The sequence below is a fragment of the Siniperca chuatsi genome, linkage group LG19 (genome assembly GCF_020085105.1).
Source record: "Siniperca chuatsi isolate FFG_IHB_CAS linkage group LG19, ASM2008510v1, whole genome shotgun sequence".
In the NCBI taxonomy this organism is placed as follows: domain Eukaryota; kingdom Metazoa; phylum Chordata; class Actinopteri; order Centrarchiformes; family Sinipercidae; genus Siniperca; species Siniperca chuatsi.
Genome location: NC_058060.1, coordinates 16,367,516 through 16,382,470, shown reverse-complemented (window position 1 = coordinate 16,382,470; position 14,955 = coordinate 16,367,516). Strand labels below are relative to the sequence as shown.

Here is a 14,955-nt window from a genome sequence, read left to right as displayed (position 1 = left end):
CATAGTGAGACACTGAAATTTAACAATGCAAACCATCCAGTGTGTTGCCCTGAACAATCAGTGTCTACGTACTTAAACTAGACAATGCTTCTCAATCAAAAAAGCCCACAAGAAACAAAAGCATCCGCTAATTTATTGTATCAGCCCCTCTGAACCCTGGTGATCCCTCTTGTTGAGCTGGCACTGTTCCAGTGGTGGAGGTTGGGCAGGTGGGGGTATCAGTCTTTAAGGATTTTAGTCCATCAGCACAGTACGTGACAACTACAGAGTGCTCCTTGGCAGCGTCTCCACTCTGCCAAGCATCTGCCTGAGTGGAGAAAATAAAGGAGCCAAAGATCAGCAGGGAATCTAACTGCACTGGCACACATTTCCGAAGCAGAAGGTAGAAACGTACATTTCAGTGATTGCTTTTGTAACATTATGACCAATGCAAATTTGTAAACATTTATATATGAAAGGTTTCATATTATTCGTAAGCTATTTTTTTCTCTAGGCTAGGCTTCCTAATGTATTCGGAATTTTCCAAAAATCAGTAGTGCAGTCAAGGGAATATCCCATTATATGTGCATTTAAAGTACCTAATATTGTTTTCTATTTAATAAAAAAGAAAGAGGTACAGTTGATCCCCCTCCCCCTTGTATTAGACCCATCTCCCAAAGTACCATTACACCAGTTGATCTGAGAATGAATTAAGAGCTCTACTGAGACCACTAAAAATAATTCACTGTTGTGTAATATAGTACAAGAGGACCAGGGACCCCCCACACTGCCTCCGTTTGTCTTGTCACTGTCTTGCTATACTGTCTTTATTCCACAAGATGGAGACAAAATACCAAATGTATTTTATGGAACATCTTGTTCCTGAGCTCAGCACCTCATTACAGCATCATCACCATCTCTACATTGTCATCACGAGTGAAGATGACACTAGCCAAGGGAGCTACATGGCAGTTGTTTGAAAGGTCAAGGCTGCAGAATGATGTTTTGGGAATGTAAAATTATGTCTGACTCAAGAAAAGTTTTGCCCCCACCCCCACCCCCACCCCACCCTTGAGAGTTGTAAACTAAATTTGACTTAACAAAACGAGTACAAAAAGAATAGAAAGTCTGTTCAGAAATATCAAATGCTACTTGTGCCTCTAGATTTACAATGAATCCTTTTAAATCTGTTGCATAATAACAATAATTGAACTCCCTGAACTGCTGGGGGTGTGGAGGCTCCTGTTAGGAGCAGGTGGGTGTGTGGAGGTTGTCACGTGACGCTGCGACTGGCTTCTGTCACACTGGTATAAATCCACCTCTGTGTATTTAGTCAGCCCTTTTCTCCACGCAAAGCTGCCGTGTTTTCAAGTCCAGGCTACAAAGTAGCTTCGACTTCTTCAGTCATGGCTGGTATGTAACATTTTAACATTTCAAACCGCGGTATTGCGTAGTTTTCACTGAGGCGTTAACTTCACGCTAAAACGTGTTTTCTGTAAAGTTTTAACAGTATAAAGTCTCGCGGACTTTGGCGGTATTAAATATTAGTGTGTAGCTATTGTGAAAATATTGTCTGTCGTTAAAGTTGCTTGCTCTAAATCTCTGTTGTTTGGTTGTAGTGTTTGTACAGCAGCAGCCTCCTGAAATGGGCAGAGTAAAAGTACATTCTGTCTCCATCTGTGTTTTGCTGTAGAGTGACCAGCTAACTTCAAAGCAAGAAGCTGCCAGCTATATCTGAAACATGATTACCATAACTTGTCATTTGACCACCAGTTAGTCTCTATAACTGTGTGGTCGACAGTTAGACATGACCCTTGTCATATGAACCATGTCTAATAACTTTTGTTAACTGTAGGGTTATGTTCGCACCTGGTGACAACTTCTAATGAATGAAATAACAGCAAAATTCAATCCTCTTCAGGCGACCCCTTTCAGGGCCCTGGACCTTAGTTTTGGAAGCACTGTGCTACTGTATGTCATGATTCTCCATAACTCAACTCCCACTTGTGGTGTGATCTTACTGGGGAAGATGGAAGGGGTACTGTACATTCACGGAACCTAGGCTGTAGTTGAACTAATTGCCTTTTTTCTTTAACTTCTAGTCATCATGTGTTTCATGTTAGGCTACATTGATACTACAGCATGGGTTGTTCCAATTGAAAAAGAGGTGTGGTGCTCAGCACAGCCAGTGAGACAGAACAACTTTTCCTGGCAACTCTGACTGACTTCAAGCCCATTAACACTGTATACATACTGTACCTACTGTTTTATTTTCTTTGCTCATTATGGGAAATACAGTACCAAGAGGTTAATATACAGTCCAAGTGGGATTCATGTTGGCCCACATGCTACAGTCACATAACCTTCCCCAGCGGCCATGCTGACTTCATCATCTCAATTTGTATGTCCTCTCACAGGCTAGTCATTGTTCTGAGACATGACTTGGCAGGTAGCAGACAGATTTTCCTCCCTGCCGTCAGAGGTGGTGGTACAGAGTAGGCACCACACTGCAAATAAAATTCACCTTAATGAGACATTTAATCTGGTACTGGCTACTAAAGTCTTATTTTTCTTGAAACAAGTGAGAAATCTTCAATTGAGGCCAGACCATAGTGCTTGTTGTGTACTTGTGGAAATTTTGATTGTTTTTGAGTATTTCAAATGGCGTTGTTCTTAAACTTATGGAATGATTGATTGGAATATTTAGTTGCTAGATGCTTTTACTTGTTTCAGACATCGAAGGATCCACACAGAAATACATTCATATTTTATTAACTGTAGGAAGGGGGGGGCTATTGCACTTACACAGTTTGGGCTAATTTTGTTGTTTAGTGTGTGTGTTTCCATATTCTTGCAGATAACTGGCCAAACATGAAAGATGTGACTTCATGTCGAGACATTTGCAGCACAGTCTAGATGTAGTTAAATAGCAGAAAAACATGTCAGTATTAATGTGTCAAACTTAATGTTTCGGTGTCAGACAGTCAAATGATAATGGCTTCTTGTTAGACTCAACATTTATCCCCATCCATCGTGCTGGAGCTCACGACTTGGCACTTGCTGTGCTACTGACATTATTTGACTTGCATATTGTATTTTTCCTGTGAAAGCTGTCTGCTGGATTTTGTTGAAATGTTTGGGGAAATGTGTATTTTCACTAAGTGGACAAGGAAAATCCAAAATAAAGAGACTCAGAAAAAATTGGACAATCTTTAAACACGACACTCTTCTCTAAGATGAGAGAAGTCTACCATCAGATATCTTGCATTAAATGATAGTGTGCACAGATCTAAGTTAACATTACATTGAACATTTCTAACATCACAGATCAATAACAATCAATTTCTATTAGTGTCACAGTGTCCAAGAGTGGAATCATCTTTGTTTCTTTCCTTTACAGACCAGGCTTTTGTGACATTGGCTACCAATGACAGCTATGCTCGGGGAGCCATGGTTTTGGGCAAGTCCCTCCTCAACCACAATACATCCAAGAAGCTAGTGGCACTCATTGGTCCACAAGTGTCAGAGCCTTGCCAGTAAGAAACATTACCTCCGAACAGTAGTACAACATGTCTGAATCACACCTGTTAGCATTCATGTCAAGTCTTGTTTTCCACCTGGATTGGTGATGATTCATTCCATAGTATTGTGGCTCATTAGGTCTGTGCTGAAGAGAATCTTTGACGAGGTGAGGGTGGTGGACGTGCTGGACAGCGGCGACACTGCACACCTGGCCATGATGAAGAGGCCTGACCTGGGTGTCACCTTCACCAAACTCCATTGCTGGACTCTCACGCATTACTCCAAATGTGTTTTCATGGATGCAGACACACTGGTGAGACTAACTTGAGCAAGAAAAATTCAAGATGTTGTTCTGTAACTATATGTGTGTGTGAACGTGTTTGTCTGAATTTGTTTGTTTCTGCATCCTAGGTGCTTTCAAATATAGATGATCTCTTTGACAGAGAAGAGTTGTCAGCTGCTCCCGACCCTGGCTGGCCTGACTGCTTCAACTCCGGTGTGTTTGTTTTTCGTCCTTCTATGGAGACTCATGGCAAACTGCTTCAGTATTGTACAGAACACGGCAGCTTTGATGGTAAGTCAAGAAGAACCCATTTTGATTCTTTAGTTTTGTGCTGTAACGATAGATTTTCTGTTTTTATAATGTAAATGAATGGGTTTTGGGCTGTTGGACAAAACAAGTACTTTGACTACATCACCTTGGCATCTGGGAAATTGCAATGAGCATTTGTTCCTTTTTTAAAAAAAATTTCTTTAGAGACATTTTACAGACTAAACCATTAACTTAAATAGTTTAATCAATAATCATAGTCTAGTAATCAATAGTTGCAGCCCTTCTTTATTTAAAGGAATAGTTTTACATTTTACAAATACACTTATTCACTTTCTTGCCAAAAGTTAGATGAGAAGATTGATACTAGTATGAAATATAACCTCCCAATAAAACCAAAACTTGACGTTTTTACATGTTGATTTTTGTATGAATTAAACAAACAAAATATAACCATGTTAATTAGTTAGCTTTATGTGTGTTGGTTGGTTGATTGTGTTTTTTTATTTTTTTTTTTATTTTATTTTTTTTTAGGATGAGCCAGTATTTATGTTAAGCTAACCATCTCCTAGCTGTAGCACCACATTTAACAGACATATACTAAATACGAGTGGTATCAGTCTTATCTAACTCTCGACAATAAATTGAATAAATGTTGTAAAATATTTCCAACTATTCCTTCAACTCAGTATACCCATTATCAGCTATCCTTTAAACTTATTTCTACATGTTGGTATTTGATAAAATGTATCTGTCATTTACAAGTTTCCCTCAAAATAGACATTTCACATTTCATTGCCAAATGCAAAGGCTTTAATATGTCTAGAATTGCAAGTATTTCTGGTTTACCACCACTGAGTTTTGTCAGTGATCTTTTTTCAGTCATACTCAAACATTTAGGCTTTGACCAGCTTTGTGTAACATTGAGTTCTTGGTAACATGATGTTAAACCGAGCTTGTTTATCTTTTGCTCTAAGTAAAGCCTTTATCGAGCCTGGTGCTGGGACACAAGGCCCTCCTGTCACAGACTGTCTAGCTCTGCTGAGTTATTCTCAGGGGCTCACTGGGGTGGGGTGGAGGTTAAATTTGAGAGGCCCTGTTTTGCACAGAGCACTGGTTGACATTCACCAACTCTTCTCCGTGAGGCATACTGTAACTGAATTGTGGTTGTCGATTTGGCTCCATATCTGGTTTACCAAACTGCTCAAATCAGCGGTTGAAAAGCTCACTGGTCCATACTTGTAAGGTGCTGTGGTTCTCATATACCGCAGGTTTACCACCTTTGCTTTCCAGTAAAAAGTTATAACAGTTTTTGAACATTACATTGAAATTGCTAGAATCCTGACACTTGAATCAGCCATTGCCATTTTTAAATTTCAAAAAAAAAAAAACTTCCATAGGTATTCAGTAAACATTTTACCATGACAGAACATTCATTCATTCATTCATGCTAAGGTTTGGTAATATCCTTTTAAACACTTGGACCTGCTAAAGTATACAATTACGTCACCTCAGTCGAGCTTCACATACCATTTTTTCTTTTTTTTCAAATACACTAGCTATGAATGTTTATACAATGCTGTGTTGAGCAGCTTTCACCATATTATTCTTTTTCTATCTGGAGACTATATAAAGTTGTACTGTTAGATTATTGAGCCAGATATCAATAAACACATAATGTAAAGAAACATTTTTAAATAAATGGTCACAATTTATTAACGACACATTTAGGCTAAAAGAGACATTTTGCATTTTACATACCTTTGGCATTTCTCTACTGTAATTTCTTCTTATTTGTCAGCCAATATATAAGGCAATACAATATACCGTAACTGTGTTTTGACAAAATAGCCATAACTCAAGGTTTAATTACTAGCTTTTTTTTTTTTCTTAATCACCTGACCAGTTTTATATTTAGGTTATGGGATGATAACACCATGACAACTGAGATAACTCCATTCAGTGTTGAAGACAGTGAGATGTGGTCAAAAGCCCCGGGAAAAAGTTAGAATGTGACCTTAAATTGAGATTATTTTGTGAAAGCACTATTTCCAAGGTCTAGAATGACCTTTCATGCTCATGATATATCTGTGATGAGCTAAAATCAACCCTGCCTATATAGAATTTGGGCTCTAATCGAACTAATTGTGTCCTCAGGATGCTGTGACCTCAAAAATGCTACGAAACAAAGGAAACAGTTGTGGAATAAACAAAACAGGATGCAACTCATAGTAGGACTTGGACGAGCTGGGGCTTGTCCTTTTGTTAGTAGCAGTGAACCTTTTTTACATTAAAATGACAAACTGTTTTCCCTTGTGATACTGTGAAAGAGATTCCATCAGGGAGAGTTCATTGGAAAAACCAATTAGTTTGCTTAACAGTGGCCAATGCTTTCAAGCGCCGACTCATTCTGGCTGCCATAAGTGTTGGTTGGCAAGAATTATTCCATCACAATCGCAACGACGGACAAAAGACATTATTGTCTTAATTTTTCCAGGAAAGCCACGTAACTTTATTTGTTTATATCCAATATTTCAATGTGATGCCAGTGTATGTATGCCATGCTAATGAATAAAGCTGTCTTATTTATAGCCATGGATGGTCTTTTCATGTGCACTAGGACAAGAGTTGACATTCCTTTTTGACCTTAAGCATTTCACTTTCACTCTACTGTAAGGAATACTTGATGTACACGTGCAGCTCTCGCTGCAATTCATGGATGATATTGAAAAATAGCTGAGGAAAGACGACAAGAAAATAATTTCTGTGGTTGAACCCAGAGGCTCTATCTCTTCATCTGTAGCTCCAGTGTTGTCTGCTGCCAAGACAAACTGGCTGAGTTAGATGCACATTCTTGCTGAGCTCTGCTCATCCCCTCAAAATGAAGATCCTCTGCCCCATATTAAGTTTTGAAATCCCGAGTGGAGGTTGTGGGTCTGGACAAACAGCATCTATGTGTGTTATTTTAAACTGCAGCAGTCTGCGGTTTCACAGACTGTACACTTTAGGAACTACATGTGAAAGTTCTATTAAAGGCCAACATCTCATCTTGTGCCAGTGTCAGTCAAATGACTTACTATATGGCTACTAGGTGAAGCAATTCAGTATGAATAGTCAATGAGCTTGTGTCATGTTTTTTGCTTGGCTTCAAAATTCAGTGTTTTGGCTGGTCAGTTGCAGATTTGATGATGTAACAGAGGAGATATTCATCTGAATAAGGCTCAATTCAGATCTGGTTGTATACTTGAAGTGTATCTGACCTACTTAACGTCAAATGTATCCCTGCGGCCCAAATTGTCATGAGTTCTGTGTTTACATAAGGCACCGCCATGACAATGACCCAATTCTAAATTAGCCAAATTGAGCGAGGGCAAGTAGCTGTCTACCCCTCCAGTCGGGCCCCTAGGACCTGAGGCAACTCAAGTGCAAACTTTAAAATGAGCATTAACCCAGAGGGCAATATTAATTCAAGTCACCAGCACAGAGAGAGACAAACCATTTTTAAATATTTGTGTCTAGTTGTATTATTTAAAGTTGAGTAGTCATTAAGAGGGCTGGGGATCTTTGAAAATTTACTTTTTAAGATGTATTACAGAGTAATATAGAAATGCTTTTTTTTTTTTTTTTTTTTAAACAAACCCTTTTTTTCATGTAATAAACCAAACTTCTTCTCAAATGGTAAATATTGTCTAAACGCAAGACATTGTACAAGAAGTATGCTAAAATAGGAGTCTAACTATCAAAGAATAAGTAATGACAAGTACAAATCTGAACAGATATTTGATAATCACCAGCTCTGGGTACTTGACAGTTTTTAGTACTTGGTGCTATGGACACAATTTTTGGATGGTACCGAAACAGTATTGAGGCCCAGCCTTTGTCATACTGTACATGGTTGGTGTGTGTGAATTACATGTGCAGTACTTTTCAAATGTATTCTGATTCACTCTCAAATTATGTTGAGCCCATAATGTTTATTTTTCTAAAACGGGTTACAAAGTGCTTCATATTTCTCGTAAGACAATTATATATAAAGTACACCAAATTTACAGTAAAACAATATTTATTAAACAAAAAAAAAAAGAGCTTCTTCGCGTCCAGCGTGCACCCACACTTTAGGCTGATTAGCTCTCTTCTCAAGACTGTGGGTGTGTACAGGCTGTGCTTGACTGACATCACCCTGACTCATGTACTCGTGTTGCACCATAGGGCAAATAATAATTTTTAAAAAAAAATGCTTGATATGAAGTTCTCCTCAGTTCTACAGATCATTTTAGCATCTTTCAGTTAATTGCTTTTTTTGTGGCTCGCAACCAAGCTGTTTTTGGTTCCGTCTCATCAGCGTCGTTTACAGTCCAGTCTTGCATTTGCAAATCCACTGTCTCTTACATCCAGACCTTTCATTATATATTCAAGTGAGGAATTGAATAATTTCAATCCATTGATTGACAACAATATGAAGGATGTAAGTGCACAATAGAGCAGTCACACCAGCATTGCCATCTGTTAACAGGTTATGATACTGCGGCCTATTGAAAGGCTTCTGGTGTTGCAGAGCAGATTTCAACTTTGAACTGAGCTGAGTATTGGAGGTCAGTGAGCAAACAGCAGGCAATCAATCTTTGTCAAATGTGAGATGAATAAATCCTCACTGTTGTGGCGGATAAGCCAAAAGAACCCAGCCATAAATACCCACCTCTGGGCCTTTCTACAACACACTGATCTTAGATATTTCGGCTTCAGTGGAGAGTAGGGTGTCAACAGTAATAAACATGTGACAGACATGTTCCGTACATTGTGTCTCCATAACCCTCTGATCAGCTACTGTGTTCAATATAAATCTATGCTGTTCATATGCATGGCTTCATATGGTATTATTTGGAAAACTTGGGAGAAAACCCAGTGAGGGAAATGTATTCAGATCTGCCTTTTGTCTTCTAGTATGTCAGATAATTTTATTGCAAATAACCATAGCAATTTGTAAAGGAAGGGAGTCTCTGTGCTCTGAATGTGTGGGACCATTTCTCTAACAGCATGTCTGTACTGATCTCATGCTGACTAATGTAGACCAGCGTAAGCGGAAAGACCAATTAATCTGGCTGTCACAGGTGTGCAGATCATTTGACTGCACTCTCACTCAGCTTTTCTTCTTTCATAAAAGCTATCCAGTCAGATACTAAACCTGTCAAAGCATTTTGTAAGCTGCATTTTTTAAGCCAAGTTGGCTGTTATGCCACCATAACAGTTTCTCACAGCGTGTCTACGCTACTAATGCAAATAAATTAGACAAAAAAAGTACTCCTACTCTCTCTTTAGACCTCTTTTATATTGACACCTGAAGTTTTCCATCCCTGGAAAAACATTTTTTTACATTTTTGAAAATGCCCTTCAGAGTGAATTTAAAACGTGTTCTAGTGCTGCTCTCTGGAATTCTGCAGTACAGGCTAAAAGTTGTATAAAAGATCCATCTAAAGATGATAGTGTTAATCTATAAACTTCCACAAATGTGTTACAGTTCATCCACATTGGTTTCATAGCCACATCTGAAACTTCAGATATATACAGATTATTCCTCCTATGACAGTATATTAACAACATACTGTACTTTATGTTGATTCCCCCCCGTTGCAGGAGGAGACCAAGGTGTTTTGAATGGCTTCTTCAGCAACTGGGCAACAGCTGACATATCAAAACACCTCCCCTTCATCTACAACCTCAGCAGCATAGCCATCTACACTTACCTTCCAGCCTTCAAGCAGTAAGTGTCCGTCTATTAAAGAGGTCATGTTCAAAATTCACACAGTAGTTAGAGGTGTGATTTTGAACATTTCATTTTGGTGTGTTTCTACTGTCTAAGCTACTACAGTATGGGCTTCCACAAGACAGTTGTATTATACTACAGCAGAGAGTGTGAAAAAAAAGTGACTGAAATCTTGCGAATCGGATGCAAAGCCAAGGTGTAAGCAGATACTCGATCACATGAACGTGTAGTCACATCGTGACATGACATCAGGTTACGAGCTAGATGAGCAGTAAGATTCCAGTGGCTCTGCCGGAGCATTCCCCAGCAGGCCTCAGCGCTGGGTTGGATATCCACCACTGAGCTCACAACAGCTGAAACCAAATCCTAAAATAGAGCGGGTTATTTAAAGACCTTTTATGTTCGCCTCTAGGACTGGTCATTGTGCACTCCGTTTTAAACTCCCCCTCCCATGTCACTGCCACTCTGCATCTAAAGCTCTCTCTCATAGAAACGAACCTCATCAACAAGATCATAGGTTTGGTATTTCCTGGCATCCAAAAGGGATGACAGGGGTGATAAACATGTAGTTGTCAGCAATAGTAGTGCTTAAGAGGTCTGGCAAACACAACAAAACAAACCCCCCATGGCCAGATTCATATTTATTTGTGTACAGATGCAGTTTGCCAATACTAAAAAGAAATCCATATCTGTAGGGGTTGTCATGATTTGTAGTAGTGTCACTATTTAATGTAGTAGTAGTAGTAGTAGTAGTAGTAGTAGTAGTAGTAGTCCAATACAAGCAGTCTAACACCACTACAACAAAAACACAAAGCGCAACCTTAAACCTTATGTTAAAATGACGATGAAAAAGTTTCGTGTCGTGATATGAATGGGGACAGCAGAGCTTTTCTAAAATGCCATATTGTTCTATTAAAATTATAAAAAATTTAAAGAGTTTCCCCTTGGGGATCAATAAAGTATTTCTGATTCTAAAAATGTGACCAATTTATTTTATTTGCTGACATGTAGAACGCAACTTTCTGCAGACTAAAAGTGCTATTTTTTTGTTTCAGTATAACCAACCACACAATACGGCTTTGTTAGACATATTTATCTGTTTTAAACAAATGTATAAACTGGAGTTTGAATCAAGGGTGTTAATCTAATCTGGATCTGGAAAAGGAACTTAAATACTCAAACATACTACTTTGAGTACATAGGCAATGAAATGCATAATTTCTCAATTCAATACTCCAGTAGTTTTGCTGCTACAGCCTAGGTTTGTCTGGAATGACCACTAGCTTATGGTGGCTAATGTTAGCTAACTTTAGGTAAATATTGTTGTATAACTGAGTCAGTTTGCTGACTTTGACTCTTCTTAACATGTGCTACTGTTAAAATAGCTTAGCATTTTAGCTAAATAGTAAACAAATAGTTTAGCTCAACAGTAGTTTACCATTTAGCATTAGCTCATAGTTGTAGCCCCATTCTTGTAGCTGCAGTGGACACTGTTCAGCAAAGGTTACATAGTGTTACTTTAAATGTGGGACCATTTTATTATCATAAAAACTACAATTCAATGTTTCTGAACAAAAATCCCTTATGTAGCTACATAAGGGCTGAAGGAGACAAATAATTCATAAAGACTTAATTCACTAAATCTAACCATAACGTTTCTACAGTAAAAATGTTCTAATTCTCATTTACTATATTTCAGATATGGTGGAAATGCCAAGGTGGTCCATTTCCTGGGGAAGACCAAGCCATGGAGTTACACATTTGACACCAAAGACAAACATATCACAGGGAGTGTGCATGAGGCCACCACACATCCCACCTTCCTCCTGGACTGGTGGACCCTGTACTCCAGCGCTGTGGTGCCCATGCTGCAGGAGCAATATGGAGACCAGCCTTTCCACTCCGGATGTGTGGAGGTGAATCAACACGTTTGTTTTATGGGATCTGCAACCCTGCATTTACACTGCAACCAACTTGGTATATCAGTCTATTCCATCAGATAATAGGCAGAGTTGGTGATTAAAACTGTTTAAACTGCCAAATGATGTTTGGTTGATTTGCCTTTTTACAATATCACTTTATGGCATTACATTCATATGGCTAGCTTACAAGAAAATGAATAGAATTACTTCAGAGCTGTAGTTTGACAAGTTGTCACATTCATGGTCAAGTATACAAGCCAATCGAAACTTTCAGCTAATTGAACAGCTTTCCAAAGTGTGACATAACCAGCTTTTTACAGCTTACAACTTTGTTGACCATGGACACACTGAACATGGTTTCCTGGTTGTCCAGCTCTATTAAAAATAAAAGGCTTTGTTGATTGTGGGGCTTGCATTGTTAATTCAGGAAAATACTATATGTTTGAATTTCCCTGCTACATATGTGGTGTTGTTGTGTTTTTTTCCACTTTTTAAAATTTATTTTACTTTTTACAATTTTATTTTGCTCGGATTCTGGATGATATACCTCTTTTCTGTCTTCCTATTCATCTCATAAAGTTCCAGTACTGTGACATGGTCACTTTTGAGAGTGGACAGGTATGGGTTTGATTTTGTTATAGCTTAGCAGTCAATAACAGTTTGTTGGCACCTGGTTTAATGCTATTACTACTCTTCCTCTAAAATCAGAGCTTTCATGTGTGTGTTTGCCTGTGGCCATTAATTTGGAAAGGCTACGTATGGCGAGTTCAGTGCTTTCAAAAAGCAATGAGCGCAAAGAATGTGTTCTGTGCTGTGTGTCTCTTGTCATTGATTTTCTGTTTCCCTGCTTTTTGTTTCACTAATATGTATTTTATATTTTTGCGCAGGCTGAGAGCCCCTCTTCCCATGCACAAGCACTCCAACCTCAGCTGTCCTCCGAAGAACGGAAGCAGAAATGGGAGCAAGGTCAGGCAGACTACATGGGAATGGACTCATTTGACAATATCAAGAGAAAGCTTGATACTTTTCTGAAATAATGAAGCAAGTTATCAAAAGAGCACTTGCAGTTTAACAAACTATCACTACAGGTCTCAAGAAAATACTGTAAAACAGGTTACTTTTCTCCTTCCTATATGTTTCTCAACTAGAAATGAGTGGAGTCTCTCCCTCCACCTGCACTACCCCCTCATGCTCCAAAGACAGGGCTGTCTAAATGGGACATAAAAAGTAAAATATTATGAACTGCTTCAATTGTCATTATTCAGTTTATCCCGCCACAGGTATCCGTTCTGCTTCACTGAAGAAAATCAGGAAAGATTTATCATAACATAAAATCACTTTTTTTTTCTTTTTTTTTTTGTTTTTTTTTTTTGTTTGTTTTTGGAAGCATTCAAAATAATTGCAATACCCCCCCCCATATGTCAGTGCTCTTTTTGTGAAAAGGAGATGGAAACAAGAGTTGAACTGGGCCTTTTGTATCTGTGTCTAAGATTAGCAGACTTACATGTACATTCTTCAATTTTCCTTTTTATTAATTTTTTTTTTTTTTTTTTACTATGCAGTCATCTAGCAGTCTTCTGAGCATTAATATTTTATTTTCTCTTGCCTCTGTTTAACATAGATATGAAAACATGTTTACAGCACTTCTGAAGGCCATGGTATGGTCATTTTGCCATACCTATACACTAGATGCTCAGTGCCTTAATGTCTTGCTCTTTCTATTATCAACCTATCTCTGTTACTAGCAACTTTTCTGTAGATGATTAGGTTTTTAACTTTCTTGTGTTTTACTTGACCAGGATGTTGGCTGTACTACAAAATATTTCACCTGGAAATGTTAAAAACCATCATTAAAAGTTTTGGATTTGCTCAGGTGTGTGTTTTTTTTTTTTTTTTTTTTTTTTTTTTTCCCCCTTCAACATCTTTGAGGTCTTGGTGGAAGTGATCATTTATATTTGTGTGTATAATTAGGTTATAATTATTTAGAGACTTATATTTAACACATTTTGCATACATACTCAACCCAACCAACCCCTTTTTGACTACTTTGTTACAGGTTTTAAATCCAGTTCTGACACTTGAGCTGCTCTCTCAACATGAGCTACAGGAGAATAATTGTGCATACTGTAAGTGAGGTTGCTCACTCTGAATGGTACATGGGCTAACTTATTTTTAAGTACACATAAAAGTAACTAAGTACATTTACTCAAATACAATTTTTAGGTACTTGTACTTTTTACTCCACTATATTGATTTGATAACTTTAGCTACAGTTACTTTACAGATTCAGATTAATAATAGAAAATAAAATCAACAAATTATTATTATAGGATAAGACTATTGAAATTCAATGAAAGTTATCCAGCAGTATAAAGTAATTACCAGCTGCAACATTAAAGTGATATACACATCAATGTATCAATAATTATAATCCAATAATATAATACATTATTCTGAAATGGAACATTCTGCATAATGAGGACTCTTATTTTTGGTACTTTATTTGTTTTGCTGTTTATACTTTAGTACTTTTACTTAAATCAAAATTTGAATGCATGCCCTTTACTTTTACTTTAACATTTCTACACTGTGGTATTGTTTCCACCACTGTGTGTGTGATGTCTAATAGACATCTGCATGATTGAGCTAGCCAGTTTCCCATCAGACCATTCATCACACAGGGACCAGCATAAGTTTCACTCCTGGTTACTTCCGGTATCGGTACACTTGGACTGCCAGACCGGATTTTAATAAAGTCTTATGAGAAACCGACCTATGAAAACGATATGAGCAGTGTTTTGCGCTTAATCGCCAAACTTCATTCATAAATCCTACATTTCGTTTACTGTTATTTACAAAGGCGCTCACGTAGTAAACTCGCTTATTTTAGATGTTTTATAAATCAAGAAGGTCTTAAGGTAAATTCGGCAAGGATTATTACCAACAAAACAACACTTAACGTCGACGAAAAGGCAATATATTGTAAGGTACAGACAGAAGAGAGAGTGAGAGAGCCACAAACAGCTGTTCCAACGTGCCTCCCCCAGCTTCTCTGTTAGGGTAGTGGAACAACATGGCTGAGGGATAACAGAGCAAGAGGGTTATCTTCTATCTCATACAATTCACCCTGTCTCAATATTTCTGTCCCATAGACTTGCACTGACTTGATTCTCAAAAATACTGAACAGAAGCGCGTCCCGTATCAGTTCAATACAGAACAC

The 14,955-nt window shown here is 38.0% G+C and overlaps 1 protein-coding gene across 2 annotated transcripts; it reads left to right on the top strand.

Annotated features, from left to right (window-relative positions):
* The first annotated feature begins 1,236 nt into the window (after positions 1–1,236).
* On the top strand, positions 1,237–13,603 carry gyg1b (glycogenin 1b). 2 transcript variants are annotated; one of them, XM_044176625.1, is made up of 8 exons: positions 1,237–1,392; positions 3,380–3,515; positions 3,640–3,814; positions 3,913–4,075; positions 9,683–9,809; positions 11,512–11,728; positions 12,314–12,352; positions 12,622–13,603. In XM_044176625.1, exons 1-8 carry the CDS (start codon positions 1,386–1,388, stop codon positions 12,769–12,771), a joined length of 1,014 nt encoding a protein of 337 aa, XP_044032560.1. In that variant the 5' UTR covers positions 1,237–1,385; the 3' UTR covers positions 12,772–13,603. The 2 variants fall into 2 exon arrangements, with proteins under 2 accessions (XP_044032560.1, XP_044032561.1); XM_044176626.1 differs by lacking the exon at positions 12,314–12,352.
* The last annotated feature ends 1,352 nt before the right edge of the window (positions 13,604–14,955 follow it).